The following is a 22047-nucleotide window of genomic DNA, read 5'->3' on the forward strand; positions in this document are numbered from 1 at the left end:
CACTTATTTCAGATTTTGAATGACAAAAATGTGAGGGACTATCTGCATTGTTTTAAGTCACAAAGTATATAGTACTGGCTACAAAAAAAGGGAGGGGGGCTACAAAGACCTAGGAGAGACACACACGTGACTGCAGTTGCATCAAGTAAGTTTGTTACGTTAGTCAATTTTTCTAATGCCACAGCAAACACACCAATGAAACATTTTAATGGAAGAAAACTTTCATTTGGGCCCAAAATTTCAGAGATCTACACCGGTGGTCTATGGACAGAACATCATGACAGAAGGGTGCGGAGAGGTGAAAAGACTTCGTCCTGGTATGGACGTGGCAGAAGGAATGTAGAGAGAGACAAGATCTTGCCTTAATAAAGAAAACCAAACACCACAGCACACGCACACCACTGAAGTAGCCGATCCAATGATATGGTAGAAGTTTGTTTGCAGAGAACCTGAGGTAATCAGCGCATGATAACCTTCAAGATATTTCCACTTGATTGAGTTGTCCCAGTTTGAACAGGTATGTTTCTATGTCTTGCTGTTGCTATGTCTTAGCTTAGCCAATGAGCTGCTGGTGTGTCTTAGCTTAGCCAATGAGCTGCTGCTGTGTCTTAGCTTAGCCAATGATACGTTTCGGCTGAAACCGACAGTTAAACGAGGACAGACTGATGGCACGCTCCTCCGAATGTCATCGGCTTGCCAACAGTTGTATCTCTTGTCAACGGGAATGTGGTCTCAAACATCTGGAATTGGCCCAAGACCCCCAGCCATAAGCAAGAGTGTATATTAGTTCATCCTTAGTGGCCAGAATAACTCTCCATACCAGGACGAAGTCTTTTCAATTCATGTAGGTTAAAATCCTCCCCAAACAATTAAACTTCAAGACCGAGGCAAAGAGAGCACAGCAATGCTCACCCGTGCATTCCTGCGGGCAGTTCTCATGAAACACTTCCATTGCCGTTCCTTGAAAGTAAGCACTTCAGGGGTCTCCCCAAATCCCTGCAGGCATGCGCCCCCTTCCGTGAGGACCCCCAGTGTTCCACGGGAGTCAATTATTTAGTTACACTTAGAGAGCAACGAAGGCTTCTTCCTTGTGAGGTTGCCATAGTACTTTCATTTAAGGCTGTAGTCCCCAGGACTGCGAGTGCTGACAGCAGAGCTGTGATCAGAACATGGGAATGTTATCTTCCTCGGTGTCTCTAAGGACTTGTACATGCTAAGCTGTATCCCCAGCAATAAGAAAGTGGGGGCATTTGTTTCTTTTCTTTCTTTAGTTAGTTGTTTATTTTGTTTTTGTTTCCACAGTATATCATTATATAGCACAGGTTAGCCTGGAACTCACTAAATCTTCCAAGCTGGTCTCAAATTCACAATCTTCCTACCTCAGTCCCAAGTTCTGGTATTAAAAGTATATACCACCAAACAGCTCAAGAATGTGGGAGTTTAAATATGTGTATATATTTTTAAGTATGACATTAAATAACTCCCAATGTAACTCAAGACAGACTTTGTCTGGCCTCTCACTGGTTACCTGTCTCCCAGAGAAACAGAAAAGCACAAGTCAGAGAAACATGGTCAGAAAGGTTTGCTAAAGGATCTGGGCAGAAAAGAGAGAAAGGAATTCTCAAAGATTCTGCCAGTTAAATTGCTTAAGTCAGCCAGAAAGCAAGGACTCCTGGACTTTTGACTTAGAACATTTTAAAGCTATTAATTTCTTAGCAGCCAAGCTACACATTTAATCAGTTAATGATAATCATGTAGATTTCAAGTTCTTGGGATGAAAAAGACTCAAGGCCAAGGAACAGGACATTGACCGTCAAAGGCTAGGGTGTGGCTCAGTAAAACACCTGCTTTGTACACACCTGGACCTGCCTGGAGTCCTGCTGACCTTTCGACCCCTCCCACTAGTGCCGGTGCAGAAATCCATTCTAGCTGAGAAAAATGATCAGTGTACCTGGCGCTTCCGTACCAGGGTTCTGCCTCTGCCTGCTCACTAGCTGTACCCGTTTATTCTGCGAACCATCTCTTCACTAAACGAACCAGACCTTTATTCATTTCTCAGCTCCAAGCTGTCCTTCCAACCTGCACCCTCCCTCCCCTGTGTCACGTTATATTCTTGTGCATCTCCCAATGTTCTCAATATTGTAAAGTAACTTCTAAACCCCCGGCTCCATTAGATTCCTAGCTGAAATCATTGAGAGACTGAGGCTGTTTTAAGAATAAAGAGAAATGGATTGAAGTGCATGGGGTAGCTCAGAATCCTCTGGAAGAAACAGTGGGGCTACTCAGACAGAGCTTTTGCCAAAACTGCACCCATAGCCCCACTTTGAAGAGAGCCTTGTTGCCTTTGAACTTGAAGCTCTCTTAGGCCAAAGAGTCACTGCACCAGCAACTGGATGTCACTATTGACGTCACTGCAACAGAAACAACTGCTTTAAAATGGGTAATAATTAAAGAACACGGTGTGTGTGTGTGTGTGTGTGTGTGTGTGTGTGTGTGTGTGTGTGTGTGTATGTGTGTGTGTGTGTTGGGGGGCTGACTTGGCATGGGTTTTCTTAGGTCCTAACTCCAGGGTCAGTAGGTTGAAATATTTACTCTCTTTAGACATATATATGTATAATTCCCACCCCCACCCCCTTTAAACTGAACCCAACACATGGCCACAATTTATGACCTGAAACCATGACTCTTAGTGAGTTTTTCTCATTTAGATGCTGGATGCTTTGTTGACCACACTGGAGTGAGTCCCTGCCTCTAACTACAGCCACACGTGTCAGAGTCTGAGGAGAAACTAGAAAATGAAAGTTAATTGTTTTTCCTCTAACTTTGGGCAAATCTCAGGTACTCTCTCCCCACCCCCCAGCACATCTTATAAAGGTGCATTTGGACTGAGCTTAGAAACTCTCTACTTGAGTATCTTTACCTGTGTTAGCGCATTCCAAAGGAGGCCCTTCTTGGGTTTGATGGGATAACTTTTACCAAGTTAGATATAAACTCTCTAGCCTAGCCATTTTGAGTCATCTTGTTTAAGCAGGTAGTGGCTTCCTTCCTCTGGTACCTGTAGCTAAGCAAATGCCACTTCCCCGGGGATCCTCTTCTACCCGTTCCTCTTGATAGCTGTGCACACACACCACCATCAATTCCTCAGTGTCCTCCCGAGCCCAGAGAGAACACTCCTTTTCTTTATGCACCTTCAACCCAAAGCATTATCCACATCCACCTCCAACCCAGAACTGTACGCGAACCTGTCTGTTGTACACCTGTCTGTTGTACACCTGTCTGTTGTACACCTGTCTGTTGTACACCTGTCTTTAGGCCATCACTGCAGAAGTTCATTTCTCCAACAAAGGGATTGTTTGTCTTTCCCTCCTGTATTCCCCAGGAGCATTTAGGAAGCAACGATATGGTCTTTTGCTGAAGAAAAACCCCCTCCTCCTTGCTCTGTGGTGGGATCTCTTCCTGAGTAGCACACCTGACCTCTCTCCAAGCCCCTGCCCCACTTCCTCCCTGCAGCAGGAGAAAGTTATCTGTTGGTGAGACTGGGAGGAAATAAACTGGGCACAGGCCACCTCTTCCCCATGAAGTGCAAACTTCTGGTTTCTTTGGAGACCCAGGTGTGTCATGTGATGTTTTTCTAGAAACTGTCTTTTGAGAGGATGTTTTTGCTGAAGCGGACGCATGAGAGGATGGATGTTTTGCTAAGAACAGACACATGGTGTTTTTCTAGAGGCAGCCTAGAAAAAGGGCATGTGATATTTTGCTAAGTGGATGCTCAAGAGAACATGTGGTGTTTGGAAAAGATATAATAAATATAGCCCAACAGACAGTGGCTGATGCTAGGTGGTATTTGGTAGGCCTTGCCTTTCTTTGTTGGTCATCATTTTTTCATGACTCCCTAGAGAGAAATGCATCAAAAAACTTCTGGTGGTGTTCCAGGGGCTTCTTGCTGCTCCAAGGACTTGGGCAGATTGGCAGAGCCTCGAGGTTTCTTCTGGATCGACCTGTTGTTACTGATTCATAAATGGTGTTTACAAATGGATCAAGAAGCTGCTGCTGATTCGTGTAAACTGTTGATATCTTGACAACACAGATTAGATTTACTCTAAATAAATATTTCTAAATAGGTCCACATCCTCCTTTGCCCTATTAATCTTTCCTCTCCATTACCTCTGGTGGGGGGTGGTGGTGACCTAAAAGGGATGTTAAAATTTTAAAAACCCTTATTAAAAATAAGTTTTTAAAAAAAATCTAAGCCTATATCCCCATTTTTTTTTCGGGTTCTCTTTAGTCCTGGCTGTTGTGCAACTCCTCCTATCCTCTATAGACCAGGCTGGCCTTGATCTCAAGATCCACCTGCCTCTGCCTCCAGAGTGCTGGAACTAAACGCTTGCGCTACCATGCCTCGTGCCTAGCGTCCTCCTCACCTTTTAAGACCTATTTATTTGTTATTTTATGTGTACGAGTGTTTGCCTGAATGTATATACACATTCCAAGTGCATGCCTGGTACCTAGGAGGCCAGGAGAGTATGATAGGAAATCCCCTGAAGTAGAGTTATATCGACAGTTTAAGCCAGAATATGGGTGCTGGGAGCTGAACTCAGATTCTCTGCGAGAGCAGCAAGTACTAGTAACCTTTGAAGCATCTCTCTAGCCCCTCCCTGTAGCGTGTAGTTTCTACTACCCTGCTTTAAGCTCCAGGCAGACAATGCTACCAGTCACTGCCTTGGTTCCCTTGGATCCATAGATGAAAAGACACACACACACACACACACACACACACACACACGCAAGCTCATTTTTATCCTGCCTTATGGCTCAGTGGCTTGACTCTTCTAAGCCTCCAGCTGCTTCCCTTTATTCCTTGCTCAACACTCTAAATCTGCCCTCAACTTAGTTGCCCAGTTGCTGTCTCCTTGCTCAGCACCAAATCTGCCCTCAGCTTAGCTGCGTTTCTAATCTCCTGCCTGCTACCCTAGGCCCAGCCAGGTAAGCAGCCAATGGCTTTTCTACCCGAAACCTTACATGGCTGGTGACTCTCCCTCCAAAGCATGGCAAACCCTTTCCTCCTCCTGTGTCTCCTATTCTGCCCACGGGAACCAAGAAGTCCTGCCTCTTCCGCCCAGCCATTGACTGCTGGCACCTTTATTGATCAATCAAGAGCCAATTCGGAAACAGGACCTTCAGTGTTCACATGCAGATTCCCGATCAAAGCATCAAAACCACCTCTTACACCTCCATATCTTTTAAATTCTTTTCTCTGATATCCTCTGTGTGTGTGGATAAATCACCTTCTCCATTCTCCTCTGAGGAAACCTACTGATTCACCTTACTCACAGACACAGACAGACTGACAGACCAACAGACACACACAGAGAAAGAGACAGAGCGCTCGTGCCAGAGAGAAGAGAGAAAGAGAGAGAGAGAGAGAGAGAGAGAGAGAGAGAGAGAGAGAGAGAGAGGAGCAGCACATGTGTATGTGCAGATTAAAGTCAAGGAGAGAACAGTGTTGTATATCTACATTATCAAATACAATGTCTTTGAAGAACTCTGGAGTCCTCCCTCTGCCTCACTCTGCTTAGTCCTAAATAAAGGATAACATCGGATCATTGCCCAGAATATCCAATATGAGATTCTAAATAGTAAGATTAGTGAGAAATATGGTATCAATTGACTCATCTTTCCACATACAGTTTCTTATAAAAGGTGGTAAAATATTCATTGGTCTCATTTATGAAAAATATTTCCCTTGAATTACAAAGAAAAATTTAAAACCAGTCAAGTAAGCAGCACACACACACACACACACACACACACACACACACTTTAGGCTTTACTGCAGTCTTTACGGAGAGTTTTGAGATACACAGCTACCCTGAAATGCTATAAATTGCTGAAACCAGTGTTACGGTCAGTTGAAAAGCTAGAACTTATCTCGACTGGTGTCCCAGTTAGGTTTCTGTTGCTGTAACAAAAAACAGCATAACCAAGAGCAACTTGGAAAGGGTTCATTTGGTTTACACATTCTACCAGGAAGGGAACCAGGACAGGAACTCAAGACAGGAACCTGTAGGCAGGAACTGAAACAAAGAGATGCTTCCTACTAGCTTGCTTTCACAACTTGCTCAGCCTGCTTTCTCATACAACCCAGGACCACACTCCCAGGGATGGCACCAACCACAATGGACTGGGCCCTCCCACGTCAATCATTAATCAAGAAAATGTCCCATGGATTTGCCTACAAACCAATCTGATGGAGGCATTGTCTCAGTTGAGGTTCCCTCTTTGCTGATGACCCCAGCTTGTGTCAAGTTGACCAAAAATGTAGCCTGTTTGCCTGGTTCTAGCAGAAACAAGTCTATATGTTATCATCAAAGCCCAATCTCTTGAGTAACCTGACATTTCCCTTTGTCTGTCGACATGCACTTTTGCCTCCCCCCACCTTCCTTTAGGCCTCATGTGCCCTCCAGCTTCCCACTGGGTTTCACCTAATTTGACTGTGCCATCTCTAGTACGCAAATGCCTATATTCAGTTGTTTCTATATTCAAATCGTATTCATAGAAAATCGCTTGGTTCCCAAACCCATTAAGTAAGTGTTGAATCGAATTATCATACTGCTTAGAACGCTCACATGTGCCCTAGGCTCTGAATTAGTTATCCGTCTTACTTCACCTCCTCTGAAAAAAAATGTTCCTGATATATCCTCAGCTCTCCCATTGTCTTCCCTCGTTATTTCTCACTTAAGTTGCTAAGTGGCTTCCCTACCCCTGCTCTCAGTCCCCACCGATCCACCTTTCATTCAGCTACCAAAATATTTAAGAAATATCCATTAGAGCACTGTAAAATTAACCACTGTAGAGCACATCAATGGTTCCCTGTTGCCAGATAAAACTTTTCGGCACTTGTACTGTGGGCCCTGGCTCAATTCTCCTTGCTTTGCCCGTGTTATACTCGGTTCTGCCCTGTACCAGGCACTTTGATCTTGAATGTTTAGTAAAACCTGTGTACCCTATGGGTGCTATCTTGCAATCCAGCCTGGCTCCTTCCTTCTCCAAACACCACTCACAGTGGCACCATACTTAATACTCCCATGACCCTGAACTCCACGTGACAGCACTCAAGTTATCTATACGTGCCTTAGTAGATGTGCTCTTGCCTGTTTGAGACGACATCTCACTGCATGGCCCAGGCAGGCCTTGAACTCTTGATCCTTGCTCAGCCTCCCCAGTGCTGGGATTACAGAGGTGCATCACCATGTCTACCAGTGATCTGAATGAAAAGCCATAGGGATGAAATACTGTCTCTAAACGTCACAGTTGTGTGGGAGGGAGGGAGATATAGAAACTAGGGTAAGAGCTGAGGAGTGGGATGGAAACTCAGGCTAGCCTTTCAGAGAATGGGGACAGAAGAAGCTTTTGGACATGAGACTTCAGGAATGTGTCTGGCCACGGAAGAGGAAGTCCACGGGATGTGCTTGGACAGGTTCACTACACAGGGCTTAGATAGGCACCTGGGCAGCCCCAAGGCTGTGGACAGGAGCCGTTGCCCCCAGCAGGAAGTAGTGTTCTCTGTGTTTGGGCACAGCAGAAGCTATAGTGTAATGTGATTATCTTTAAACACCCCAGTGTGTAAAGTGAATAAGAACGTAATGTTATCAGTTTGTCTCTACTTTAATGCCCTCAATTCACAACCCTTAACCTACTCGTAAAGTTGGGTGAGCAGCACCCTGGATAAACACAGACATTTGAATGGGTTAATAGGCAGTGGCTTTATTTTTTCTTTTTCTTTTTCCAGTTTTCTATGATGCTATGAATTGAATCCAGGGCCTTGTACATGCTTGGAAAATGTCCTCTGGCTCAGCTATAGCCCAGTCCACTGACTGCAGCCTTTGCTTTTGTTTTAAAGTTTTATATTATTATACACTCACTGTGTGTGATAATGAGTTTGTTACATTTTATATACGTGTATGATGTGTTTTGATCATGTTCATCCCTAAGACCTCTCTCGGCCCCTACCATCCGTGCTGATCTCCTTCTTCTTCTTACCTGGGTGGCTTCAGTCTTAACAGCATCTGAAGCACTGATAAAACCCAAACAGGCTGCTTGCAGAGTTTCTAATTTCCTCCATATTCGGGAGTTCTGTGGAAATTTGACAAATACATTCTCAGCCCTGAGTCCAGAATCTCCAGTGTATGATCCTCAAGTCTGCCTAGGAGGTGTTACCACAAGTTCGGGGACTTGGGGGAGCTGTTCATCCATTTGATGAAAACAGTTCCTCCCAGCCTCACCTGGCTTGTCCAGTGTGCTGCCATGCCTGGTCAGGGACAGTGTCTAAGTAGGACACTCACTGATCTTAGCCCACTGTTTTGTTAACTGGGCATCACTTCTTTTTTTTTTTTTAAGATATATTTATTTATTTCATGTATATGAGTACACTGTTGCTGTCTTCAAACACACCAGAAGAGGGCATCAGATCCCTCTTCTTAAAGATGGTTGTGAGCCACCATGTGGTTGCTGGAAATTGAACTCAGGACCTCAGAAGAGCAGTCAGTGCTCTTAACCGCTGAGCCCTCTCTCCAGCCCTGGGCATCACTTCTAACTTCCTTTGTTACAGTATGTATCCGTTTGCTTTCTGTTACTGTCATAAAACACTGGACAAAACAGCCTGCAGAAGAAAAGGACTTACTTGGTATACAGGTGACAGCCTACTATGGAGGAAAGCCAAGGCATGAACTGGAGCACAGGTGACAGAGGAACACTGCTTACTGGCTGGCTTCCTCTGGCTGGTTCTCACTTTTTTATACAACCAGGACCATCTGCCCCGGGTGGCACCACCCAGAGTGGGTTGGGCCTTCCCACATCGATCATTAAACAATAAAACAGTCAGTTGGATGGAGGAAATTTTTCAACTGAGGGTCCTTCTTCCAAGGTGACTCTAGTTGGTTGGCAAGTTGACAAAACCTCACCAGCACACAGTAAGTGAGACTATAGTTCATGATACCTTATTAACCCTCAATCTTCAAGATCCAAAATAACAAGTACCACTTTTACTATACGATAATTGAATCCAAACTTCAGGGGCTGTTTCTAGTATTCCCACCATGGGCCAGACACTACGGAGACAGACATAAGGATTGGAGTATCAGAGATTCCGGATTTCCAGCTGTGGATATCATGATACCCAAACAAGATAGGGCTCTGCCTCCTCGTCCCCCTGCCCACTCATGGTCTTCATCCAGGTACCTTGATCATCTAGAAGATATCTGAGAACAGTTGAATATAAGCCACAAACACCATTCTTTTGAAAGTGTGCAATTATTCAGAGATAAGCATGAAAAACAGAAAACTACAATAACGAGTTAGATGTTAATGAAAGAATTATAGGTGGCTGCCAGGGAGAGCCTCAAAACCTAGAAGCAGATGGCTGAGATTGTCTAATTCCTTATATCCCACTTCTAGCGACGGATGCCTTTTTAAAGCCATGTGTGACCAAGTCCTTGCCTTCATTCCTAATTCTAGGAACCACCTTCTGCATCTTATGTCTCCACTCCTACCCACTCCTTACCACTGCCTCAGAATTTCCCAGTCCATTGAGTCTCTGAGCCTGGAGCTACCTTGGATCTCAGCAATGGCCCCTTTGTGTGAGCTCAGGATGAGCTGATGCTAGGTTCGTACCTGCTACAACACCATAGAGGTTACCCTTCTGTTACCTCCAGAAATGTGGGCACCAATGGTGGAACCCACAATGGTCAGTGTGGGGATGTGGAATTTGAAAGAAGATGGTGCTTTAGTGGCCCATGGCTTGAGTAACTGAGGAAGACAGTTTCCTTTAGTGAGACTTAGAGCAGCAGAAGCAGCTTGCTGGAAAGCCTTGTGCATGTTTCGTGTGGTGTACCTGTGGGATCTGCAAGAAATACCCAGTGGGGATCAGGGTATACGGCTTGAAAGCTCAGGAGACCATGTTAGATTTGTGTGAATATTTCTCAATGTGTAAGCATTTGTTCCTATGCACATGCACAGAGATATATATTCAGACACAGGCCAAGACAGTACCTCTAGAGAAATATTGGCTGGAAGTATTACTGAGCAAAACTACCTTTCTTTCCTCTTATGCAAATCTGGGCAGGTTTTTAATCAACATTCTGAATAATTAGTAGCTCATTTACATGTTAATGTAGAAGATCTTAACCATCCTGAAATTTGCTTAGACCTAGTAAGGTCAAATGTTGAATAAATATTTATTCAAAGAGGACTATGACAGGTCAATGCTTCTAACCTGAAAATTAATTCAGTCTGAGTATGGCTGGACTTTTACATATTATCTGTGGTTAAGGCTAACTGCATTTTGTCTAGCCATTAGTAATTGTTGTTCTTCATGACCCATATCCCAAAGACAACATACTGAGTAGCTCTGCAAAAAACACTTCAAGATTTTATTCTACTACAAGAAACTAAGTGAATATAAGAAACACAGAGAATGAGTGTTCCCTTGCCACATCTGGAGGGTATAAGCTCCTTTAGTGAGGTGCTCATAATTCCTATTACAGTTAATGGGAGAGAGGGGTGTGTGTGTGTGTGTGTGTGTGTGTGTGTATGTGTCTGAGTGTGTGTCTGTGTGTGAATGTGTGTATGTGTGTGTGTCTGTGTGTGAGTGTGTGTGTGTGCATGTGAGTAAGTGTGTGTGTGAGTGTGTGTGCATGTGAGTAAGTGTGTGTGTCTGTGTGTGAGTGTGTGTCTGTGTGTGAGTGTGTGTGCATGTGAGTAAGTGTGTGTGTATGTGTGTGAGTGTGCATGTGAGTAAGTGTGTGTGTGAGTGTGTGTGCATGTAAGTGTGTGTGTCTGTGTGTGTGAGTGTGTGTGTGTCTGTGTGTGAGTGTGTGTGTGTGCATGTGAGTAAGTGTGTGTGTGTATGTGTGTGTGTGTGTGAGTGTGTGTGTCAGAAGGACGTAGGCTCACTGTCGCTATCTGAAAATGATTCCTTTTGTGTTGATCTCCTAGCTGTGTTTTCATCCTGCCTCTTAAGACCATTACACCTAACAGAGTTTTGAGTGCATTATAGGTAACTTTAGGAAGCCGCCATTATCTCCTCTCTCTTAACCACATAATAGGGGGTAGAAAAGTGAGAGTCCAGTATATACACCACGCTGAGTAGAAGGAACTTGCCTTGAGTTTTTGAGCCCCTCAGCCTATTTTCTGTAATGTTCAGTGGTGAATCACTCTTAAGTGCTCCATCATTCACTAGGATATGTGCTTCATGCCAAAGGTTGCCAGATTACAAAAGTATTCTCAGCTCGGAAAGGACTCCGAATTCCCCATCACCTTATTTTGACACTAAGAAGGAAAATATGTGCATCAAGACAAGTAGAGGAAATAATGGGAAAAAAGCCTATATTACGTTAACAATGCAGAAAACACTCTGAAGGAAAAAATACAGACTAGAACAATAATAAGGATAATAGAAAAGTAATGCGGTTAAATTATGAGAGACTTGCTGGTCAGCCCATGAGCACTCCCCTGTGTGAAGCGAGTTTCTTAAAGAGCTTCCCGTGCTCTGGAGAGGAAATGGCAAAGTTAGGATACTTCCAAAGTTGGGAGAAAACCCTTTCTCCTGTCAGTGTTTCTGAAAGGGTCAAATACGGTTCCTGAAGGTGAAGTGTTTAGAAAAAAAATTAAAAATGCCAGCAGCTCAACATGCAAAGGCAACAATCTTTAAGTCCCAGAGGCAGAAGTCTCATGAACTTAGATAACCAAAGTGAGATCTTAGACAGCCCTAATTAATGTGGGGTAAAGTGATAGAGGTCACACATTTTTTGCAAAGATCTTGGGAAAGATATTTCTTCATAGAAATAGATCTTCGACTTTAAAATATTTTGTCTTAGTGAACGTTTATCTAACCAAGTGGTTCTAGAGGTGAATATTAAATGGTGTGATCCTCAGGGGCTGGAGAGACAGCTCAGTAGTTACAAGCACATACTGTTCTTCCAGAGGACCGGAGTACAAGTCCCATTACCCACATCAGGCAACTCACAACCGTCTGTAACTCCAAATGATACCTCTGACCTCTGCAGGCACCCATACTCACAAGAATACACCCTGCACACAATACACATAATTAAACATATTCTTTAAAAGTGACATTGCCAGAAAGCTTCATGCATCACTGTCAGACTCAGCTTTCTTTCCCTCGATGATGTAGCATTTCAGTAGTCTGTGTGATGAAGGGACACATCACAAGGTTGTTGGTGATGGGTGATAAATGCTATGGATGACTTCTTAAAAACTGTCTGGCAAGTCCCATGACTCCTTGGAGACCCTGAAGCTCTGGGTGGCAGAACGCTACAGCTGTAACTCAAATACTTCCTCTTCCAGTGAAGGTGGCCACAACTACTTTTTTGACAGTTTGCCTTCGCTGATACTTTTTGTTTGTTCTTAACCTCTTGATCACACACTATATACACACAAGAAGGAGGACCCATCTCAAAGGTAGAGTTCAGTGGAATCTTCGGCGATACCTAAGTGTGTGTTACCTGCACTAGACCATGGCATGAAACGGCACCAGCGCCCTGTGCCCCTTTCTTTTTTTGCCCAGGTGTCTATTTTATTGGAGATTTGAATTTCACTGTAAAACTTCCCAAGGGAAAGAGCTTTTGACATCTGAGAGGTCTCCATTTTCACAACAGAGAAACCACACGTCCTTGGCAGAGCAGGTGGGGACAGTGGGACTGGGGAACCACATGACGATTCCAGTTGGTTACAATTATGTGATGTGCAGCCCTATGTTACTGGACTTTCTGTTCATTCAAGATGAGCTAGAACATCAGCATCCGCTCAAAGGGCTCGTTGGACACACTGGGGACTCCAGAGAGCCTGAAGGCTGCAGACAGCAGAGACCATAGCGCAATGCACACTGTCTGACTCATCCAAGGGTTTGATGAGTGAACTTTGTCCATTTATGAAGACGCACCGCAAATCCCTACTGAGTGAGTTTCCCAGCAGCTTTGGAACATTTTCTCCTGGCAAATGGTCCGGGTTTTGTTGCTCTCTCGCATTTTCTTTCTGTCTTCTAAATGCATTTAGAAGTCTTCAGGCCCCAGCTGAGCAGTCACAAGGCAGCACTCCAACACTCATTGCCAAACTCTGGCTTCCTTCCTTCCTTCCTTCCTTCCTTCCTTCCTTCCTTCCTTCCTTCCTTCCTTCCCTCCTTCCTTCCCTTCCTCCTCCCTCTCTCCCTCCCTCCCCCTTTCTTTCTTTTTCCCTTTCCTTTTGCTTTTTAAAGGGAAATGGCTGGGAAGACTTTTCTTTTCCTCTCTGTACAGAATAAGAAGCAGGAAGTGATATTCTTGCCCTGGCTATCTCAGTCACCTGACTGGAGCAACTGTCCCTCTTCTCTGAAGCTGTCCCTGACACCAAAATATTCTTCCTCACATCAGAAAATGAGCCTGTTGGGCTGGAGAGACGGCTCAGTGGTTAAGAGCATTGACTTCTCTTCCAGAGGTCCTGAGTTCAAATCCCAGCAACCACATGGTGGCTCACAACCATCTGTAATGAGATCTGATGGCCTCTTCTGGTGTGACTGAGGACAGCTACAGTGTACCTATATACATAAAATAAATAAATTAAAAAAAAAAAAGAAAATGAGCCTGCGATGTCATGGTCAAACTTTGGCAGCAAACATGGCCGGCCATCAGAACTCTAGATTGGCCTTCATGGTCTATGAGAGACTGATCATCTCCTACTGAGTGATTCGTTTCTCTCTCTTTTGCTGGATGCGGAAGTGGGTGGGGGAGGGGACATTGGTGAATACACATTCAGGAAAGACCTTTCTGAGAGACTGGCTGTTTTCAACCCTCTTGTTTGGATCAAGGCACCTCAAGGATAAGGACTTTTCAACTGGATAATATCACATGTCCTTTTCAATATCCTACACATCGAGAGTTACTAGCCAATAAATAGTTATGAGTTTTTTTGCTTTTTGACATATGCAGATTGATCCTAAACTATATGTGGTTTTACTTAGAATTTCCAAAATTTGTTATAACAGTTCAAAAGCAATATGCCTTCACAAAAAACTCTACTTAAATGGTGAATGTTAATCTTTTCCCAGGATGGGTGGGTGATGTAGAGTCAGGCCTCATTCTCAGCACTCTGATTTGATAGTCATACGAAAAGAGGCTTCTCTGACTGACTCTGGGAGCTACACTAGTAACCAGTCTATATACCATATATAGTGTATATAGTAACTAATGGGCATACGTATTAATAAAGTGGTTTAACACACGTCCATTGAGCTCCAGTTCAATCTTTCCTATCTGTTGCTCTTTTCACATCTTGGTTCTTCTCATTTTTCCGGCATGCTGATCACATTTTATTTTACATTATCTGATCATTCCAACACTGAGGTCTTCATGGGCCTTTCTTTCCCACCTGTTATTTTGGCCAGCTCTTGCTTAGCTCCTCCTTTCCCTCCAGAGGTCTTTGGTTATCGCTCCTTCCAAGCCTGGAGAGCAAATCTGCTCCAGCATTAAACCAAAGTTTCTGCTTGTGTTTTGCAAACTATCTGGGAACTACAATTCCAGGCTACAAATCCCTGTAAGAGTTTCTTCTCAGGGGAGATGGCCTGGTTCCAGTGCCATGGGAAGTCAGGCCACTGGAAATTTCTAGGTGAGTTGGGTTGGGGGAGGATTTCTTCCATCAGAGATGCATTGGGGAGTTTCCTTTTAAAACTTAGTTTGAGGCAGGCATCAGTGGGCTTTGGTCTTGCGCTTAGCCTACAAGGCTGTGACGTCACCAGGTGAAGCTATGATGCTCAGCCATAGCTTCCCATCCTATCTCTCTCCTCAGTGTTGGGGACTGAGTTTAGGGTCTCACACTTATTAGGCGAATCCTCAAATTCTTCCTTTCCCCCCTTTTATCTGGAGCATTCTTTATTTCCTCGTCAGCTCCTCAACCCAAGGACATGTTTTATCCAACAGTTTTAGGTATCCAATAGAAAAGGCAGTTTGGATACCTATTTTGTTTTATTGCTATAAAAGTAGTAACTTAACCTTAACAGTTCTCTGACCTAATTTTTCTGGTTTCTACTACTGATGCCTTAGTTTATGTTTTGTCATTTCTGGTTCCTTTCCAACTGTATTCTCTGCTTCCAAATTCTCCCTCCTCTTCTCCCACCTCTCTGAGAGCTGTAGTAATGAAATTACGGATGAAGTACAGAGATCTGGGGGTGTAGTGAGCAGACAAGGGGTGAGATGGGGCTGAGGAGAGGGCTCTGTGGATAAAGGCACTGCTGCCAACCGATGACCTTGAGTTTAATCCCCAGGACCTTCTTGGTGAAAGAAGAGAACAAACTCCTGCAAGTAGTTCTCTGATCTCCACATTCGCATTGTGGTAGAAGGACACACACACACACACACACACACACACACACACACACACACACACACGTAGGCTCTCTTTGAGGGGAAACATTGAGAAGGCAGGTTGGGAGTGCCTAAACAGGGCCAGCAGAGGAAAGGGGAGGACCCAGGGGCTCAATGAAACACCCTAGCTACGGTCTAATTAGTAGACTCAGAACCTTGGGGGACTTCCCATCCAAAGAAGAAAAGCTCTTACCTTCTCTTTCTCCAGGGTTCAGTCTTCTGTTTTCCCTCAGATGTTGAATTCGTTGTCTGTTTGGGAAAACCAGCTCAGTGATTTCCTAGATGACCAGCAACACCCCGTCCAACATCTTCATTTCCAGCTGCTGTATCCTTGTATGCCTGTCTCCTTTTTGTTTGTTTTGGTTAGTTTTTTTTGTCGTTGTTTTGTTTTGTTTTGTTTTGTTTTGTTTTGTTTTGTTTTGAGACAGGGTCTCTCTACCTAGCCTTGGCTCTCCAGGAACTCACTATGTAGATCAGGCTGCCCTGGAACTCAGAGATCTGCTTCCCAAGCAGACCTGGGACTAAAGTGTGTGACACCCCATTTCCTCTTAGGTCAAATTTAATCACAAAGCAGTCATCAGAGAAGCCAAGAGCAACTCCAAAAGCACAGTCTGGCATAAAATCTAGCACAAATCATCCTTTCTCCAGACCACATCTAAACACCTAAAGAACTACCCAAAACATATTATCCTGCTATTCTTACCTCAGTTCTCAATCTAGGCTGTGTGTGTGTGTGTGTGTGTGTGTGTGTGTGTGTGTGTGTGTGTGTGTGAGAGAGAGAGAGAGAGAGAGAGAGAGAGAGAGAGAGAGAGAGAGAGCGAGAGAGACTCTGTCCTTCCTATGGCTTCAATCCTCAGTTTTTATTTTAGCCTACAGCCATTCTGACTTATTTCTAGATTCTCTACTACGCTCTAGTCTCTCATCTTTGTACTCTGACCCTATTTTTCTCCCCTTCCCTCTCTTCCTCCTCCTCCTCCTCCTCCTCTTCCTCCTCCTCTTCCTCCTCCTCTTCCTCCTCCTCCTCCTCCTCCTCCTCCTCCTCCTCCTCCTCCTCCTCCTCCTCCTCTTCTTCTTCTTCTTCTTCTTCTTCTTCTTCTTCTTCTTCTTCTTCTTCTTCTTCTTCTTCTTCTTCTTCTTCTTCTTCTTCTTCTTCTTCTTCTGTACCATGGTACTTTTCTGCATCTTCTTTTCATGGTTAATTTCTAATCAACTTTCCAAAATCAAAGACTTGTACCTGGAATCATCTCCTCATGAAAGTCTTTTTTCCTTACTACCTATTTCCATGGCTCAGTTCCACAATTTTGTCCTAACTGTTAATTGAACTGAGAACCCAGTGTTTCTCTGTGGAGAAGAGGAAAGTGTGTTTCAGCTCTTACTTATAGTACGCAGCTCCATTCCTAGTACATGATGAGTGACCATTCATAAGAATTTTCAAGTGACTAAATGAAAACTATTTGGAAAGAGGAAAACAAAGTTAGCATAACTAAACGCCCTATGAAATTTTAAAGCTTCAAATCTGAGATCACCATTAAACTTAAACAATGTGCTTCCTGTTAGTTTTCTAGAAGAAAAATAATGCTTTGATATTAGCTTTAATACTTGGCAAATAATGCTTCAAATTATTTAAATAAATTCAAGTCACATGTATCAGCCAACGTACTTCTGGTTAATTCTTATTCCAATAATTTTCTTTAAAAATCTAATCGGATCCAATAGTATAAGATTCTTTCTTACCAAACACAAACACATTTTTAGGAGAAAACGATTTCGTTATAAAATACTAGAAATTCTTTTTATGATAATTAATATATTTTTATTTAAAGATTTATGTATTTTATTTATATGAGTACTCTGTAGCTGTCTTCAGACACACCAGAAGAGGCCATCTGATCCCATTACAGATGGCTGTGAGCCACCCTGTGGTTGCTGGGAATTGAACTCAAGACCTCTGAAAGAGCAGTCAGTGCTCTCAACAGCTGAGCCATCTCTCTCAACAGCTGAGTCATCTTTCTAGCCCCAATATATTTTTATTTAGATCTTGTCTCACATGCTATAAGAATCCTCAATAATATCAATCTAGGGGTACATGCCAATAAATAAACTTCTTTAAAAGTCCTTTTCTTAGGTTCATTAAGGACAACAGAGTTTCTTAAGATTTTGTTAATGTTGGGCCACAGACCTTAAGCAACACAAACAACATTGTAACCACTATTCAACGGAAGAAAACACCTTCAATATAAGCGCTGGAATGTTCTCATTAGCATTTTAAGGGCAGAAAGATGGCCTTGGTGCTGGCAACAGTACCAAGAACTGACTACATATCCCAATATTCCTTGCTTCTATTGGAGAACACAACTCCCACAGAACTCCGCTCGCTCACGCAAGGGCGCCTAGCTGCTGGGACTTGTAGTTCTCTGGGGTATTGCGTACTCCGCCCCAGGATGTGAGGTGTAGTTGTCCAGCTTTTGCCAAAGCGGAAACGCTTCGGATCCCGCGGCCGGTGTGTCTCTATTTCACCGGTCAGATTCTGTTTTGCAAAAGGTAAGTCACGGAAAGGGCGCCCTTCCGTGCCGGGCGGTAAAGATTCTGTTTTTGTGGGAGACCGCGTCGGCGAAGTCATTTGTCCCTTGGCTCACGCCGTAGCGGCCGCCGCCCATCCCTCTTTGTGTGCTTGGGACGCCAGGGATCTGCGGTGGCGACAGTTGGAGAGGGACGTTCCCGGAAAGTTACCGGTCAGAAGAAACTATCTCCACATCACCACCTGACAGGTGGGTCGGCTGCGCTTCCTTCAAGGCCCTTTTGCCTCTGATGGCTGCTTCGGAGCTCGCGGGCCCGCCCGCCCGATGTACTGACGGCGCGGGTCCGGGTGACTTAAGGCGGCCTGGGGAGGCCACCGCGGCCCTTGGCAACCCATCCGGACCCTCCGCAGGCGGCCCAGACCCTAGGAGTTTGTCCCGCACTGGTCTGGCGGTCCCTAGACACACCCCAGCCCGGACCGCACCCTCTTGGCCTTAAGCCCTGGGAGAAAGTAATTCCTTAAGCTTTGCTTGTTTTTTTATTAATAAAAGTCACTGCTACTTGGGTCAGTAGCATGACCAGGCACCTAGTGTTGAAGGTCGCTGAACACTGAGGTTGTAAACATTCTAGACAGTTTCCTTTCTCCGGAGTTTTAAGAAAATGAACCTGTCAGTCACGGAGCCCTGGCCTGTCTGAGAGTGAGGGTGCTAACTGAACGCCTATGCTTCAGAGGGACAGAATAGTTATGGTTGACAGAAGAAGTATTTCTTTAAACTAGATAGCAGGCAGTATTGGTATACACGTTGACAATTGGCTCAAAACAGAAAACTATAAGTATTATTTATAATACATAATAATTATTTATAATACATAATAATACAAATAATATTATCAGAGTAATAGGTTTGGAAGCTCTTTTCAACAGCCTTTACATATTATTTGGAGACCTGAAAGGGGTGGGCGAAGAAACATGAGCTTTGCTTTGCGAATTTGTTTAAATAACTTGGTTGGGAGTATATGTAAGAGTGTATATGAAATGAATTTACCGTTACCTGCTCGCCAGTTTTTGCAGCACTGCCCTGTCTTTCTGACGTACTCTAACCAAAATACCTCTTTTTCATTTGCATAGAAGAATTTTTTCGTTTTCATGGATTAATTTTGCCTCCTTACCAACTTGCCCTTCATCCAAATTTATTGAGATCCTAAGAGATTCCTAAACTCCTCAAGAGGTTATTCACTGAGTTTTCCTTGATCGAAAGCATTTAATCCTGCAGTTGTGTAGAGGGAGACACTGACAGAGATTAAACCAGTAATGTAGAGAGGGTAACAAGGTCCTGGCTCGGTTGGGGATTTAGCTCAGTGGTAGAGCGCTTGCCTAGCAAGCCCAAGGCCCTGGGTTCGGTCCCCAGCTCCGAAATAAAAGAAAAAAGAAAAACAAACAAACAAACAAACAAGGTCCTGGCTCCTACCTTACACTGAGCTCCTAGGTTACCTTTCCAGTTCAGAAAGCTCCTACTTCCTCACTCCTTCATAACAGGCAGTATGATGACAGGATCATGTTTGTAAGTCCATCTCCTTTGCAGGTGAACCACTTAGCCACTGTCAGCTCAGTGTTAAGGTTGCTGTGATGTGAATGTGACAAAAACACAGTCCCCGATTCAGTGAGATGACTGTCTACTAGGGAACATTTCAGGCCGTATAGATAATCATATAAAAAGGCCACAAGAACGTGTTAAGGTGGAAAGATATTGTCTGATTGATTGTGGTGGAACATCTATAGAACTTAAAAGAAGTTTTAGGAATTTCCTGTTTAGCCTTTCAGTGTTTTATCAAGTTTCTGGGAACAAAATGCAGACATCTCTGGTAATAGTCTTGGTTTCATAGCTGAAGATGTAAGGGTTCTTTTTTTTTTTAATATTTTTTTTAAGATTTTTTATTCATTTATTACATATAAGTACACTGTAACTGTGTTCAGACACACCAGAAAAGGGCATCGGATCTCTTTACAGATGGTTGTGAGCCACCATGTGGTTGCTGGGAATTGAACTCAGGACCTCTGGAAGAGTAGTCGGGTGCTCTTAACCACTGAGCCATCTCTCCAGCCCGTAAGGGTTCTTTAAAAGCCTGTCTTGCTATGTACCGCCCAGTTTACCTGGAACTCAGAATCTTTGTGCTTCACTTCCAGAGAGCTGGGGTTACAGGTGTGAGCCCTCATACTCTGCCAGGACTTAAGCCAACAGTGTGGTTTGTTTTTAACATAACATAACACTAGTTATGACCTTTATTACCTAGTACTCAAATACAGAGTCATCAGAAAACATCAAATCTGGGTGTGCTGGATGACTCTAGCACACCAAAGTCTGAGGTAGGAGAATTGCTATGAGGACATCCTAGGCTACATTATGGTTTCAAGACCAGCCTGGCTACAGAGTGACACATTGTTAAATGTGGGCTTAGAAACATGAAAGCACTTGTGTGCTAGATTATGCTCAAGTCTAGGAAATACTTGTATATGCATTTGTTTATAATTTTATCTTACCTTTTAAACCATATATATATATATATGTTTTTATTATTTTAAAAGTAGAACTTATGTTTTCTCCATGGGTACCATTGAACATCTTTTAGCTTCTTGGCATACTTCTTGAAGTACTGATTTGTTTTTAAAAGCCTGATGTTTTTTTAAATCAATGTAATGATTATTGTAAATGTTGGTGTGCTTTTAAGGTCACAACCATGTCAGACAAAAGTGAATTAAAAGCTGAGTTGGAACGTAAGAAGCAACGGTTGGCCCAAATCAGAGAAGAAAAGAAGAGGAAAGAAGAGGAAAGGAAAAAAAAAGAAGTATGTTTGAGTCACTAAAACCAATAAAAGCCTTCAGTATGAGTAAGGGCATTCTGCAATAGTATCAGGACCCTGCAGATCCCAAGCTGTCACTGCCAGTGCAGCCTGATCAGTGAATCTTGCTTTGAAGCGGGGTATACAACAATGACAAAACTGGTGCAGGATGATGTTCTCAATGAGCTGCAATTTATAATTTGATGCATTTCTAAGATTTGAATTATAGAAATTAAATTTATCCATGTAGTTGTCTAGAGATATATTTTTTAGGCAAAGTAAGGGTCATCTGCATTATAGTTCATTATCGTACATTATAGTACTCATCTGCATTAAGATAACATGTATATATGTATACATATAATAAATTAGTTTATCATAATAAACTCATTGTCCAGATAATTTGATATTCCTGGCAAACTGAAAAATATATATAACAACTTATTTTAGTAGAAATTTGCATATATTTAATATTTGTCGTGAGTTAGTCCTTGAAATATGGTTACTGAGCAGTAGATTTAATAGTATCAAAAAGGTACTTTTATCATCTGATTTTGTTTATCATATACCATGATATTGCAGATATATGTTGGCTTTGAGCTGGCCATACTTTTCTTGCTCTTCCTTGATATTTACACATTGTTCCTAAGTGCATCTCTCTGGGCAGATTTGTGTACACAGATACATTTCAAATGGTCAGTAGAACATAATTTGCCCTAAGTGTGCCTGCCTGTCCTACCAAATTTGTGTTTATAAATGTGTAAGTAATAGCCAGGACTACAAGAAGACTGTAAGACCCCTCTTAGGACCTAGAGGGAAAGCATTGTCAGAAAAACAAGAGTTTATCACAGTGACTCAAAAATCATGGGTAGTGTTGCTGAGATACTTGGGAAGATACTGAAGTACTGTAATTGGGCTGTTTCCTACCTTTCCAAACCTTTCTGTGATACATAGAAATGAGTTGAAGCTTTGCCTTGGATATTTGAGTCCCGGCTAACTGGGGAAAGCATGGTTCAGACTGGCAGAGTCAGTCCAAATAGTACTTAGAGCCTTAAACTGTTGAGTCAATATTGAGAGCAACCTTGACTTTGTCTTCTGTGGGTGGCTGTAAGTGGCCTCTAAGGGGTAATTCTGACATGATTAACGTCTGACTTAAAGTCTCATAACAGAGTGAGATGGTAAGCAGTGAAGGCTCAGCTTGGCAATGGGACCTCTTTTTGCTATAATTTGATGAAAATAAGCTAATATGATATAAAATATTGTGACCAAGAAAAGTCAATCA

At 43.2% G+C, this 22047-nt stretch overlaps 2 protein-coding genes across 24 annotated transcripts in view; one reads left to right on the forward strand and one right to left on the reverse strand.

Annotated features, from left to right (window-relative positions):
• Slc25a12 (solute carrier family 25 member 12) overlaps positions 1 to 22047 on the reverse strand; it is a gene marked incomplete at its 3' end in the record, with an annotated part of 195305 nt that overhangs the window by 19220 nt on the left and 154038 nt on the right. The window contains 3 exon segments of the mRNA NM_001399269.2: positions 2460 to 2525; positions 9873 to 9895; positions 10559 to 10587.
• The window catches only part of Dync1i2 (dynein cytoplasmic 1 intermediate chain 2), a 51242-nt gene continuing 47028 nt past the window's right edge, over positions 17834 to 22047 (forward strand). For 6 of the 23 annotated variants that reach the window (XR_015680539.1, XR_015680540.1, XR_015680542.1 and 3 more), the window contains exons 1-2: positions 18076 to 18178; positions 20655 to 20771. Coding sequence is in view for 18 of the 23 variants with exons in the window: in XM_087646701.1 (XP_087502827.1) it covers positions 20664 to 20771 (108 nt within the window). In the remaining 5 variants the exon portion in view is untranslated. 23 annotated transcript variants of the gene reach the window in all.

Source organism: Rattus norvegicus, chromosome 3 (assembly GCF_021556685.1).
Source record: "Rattus norvegicus strain SHRSP/BbbUtx chromosome 3, alternate assembly SHRSP_T2T, whole genome shotgun sequence".
Taxonomy (NCBI): domain Eukaryota; kingdom Metazoa; phylum Chordata; class Mammalia; order Rodentia; family Muridae; genus Rattus; species Rattus norvegicus.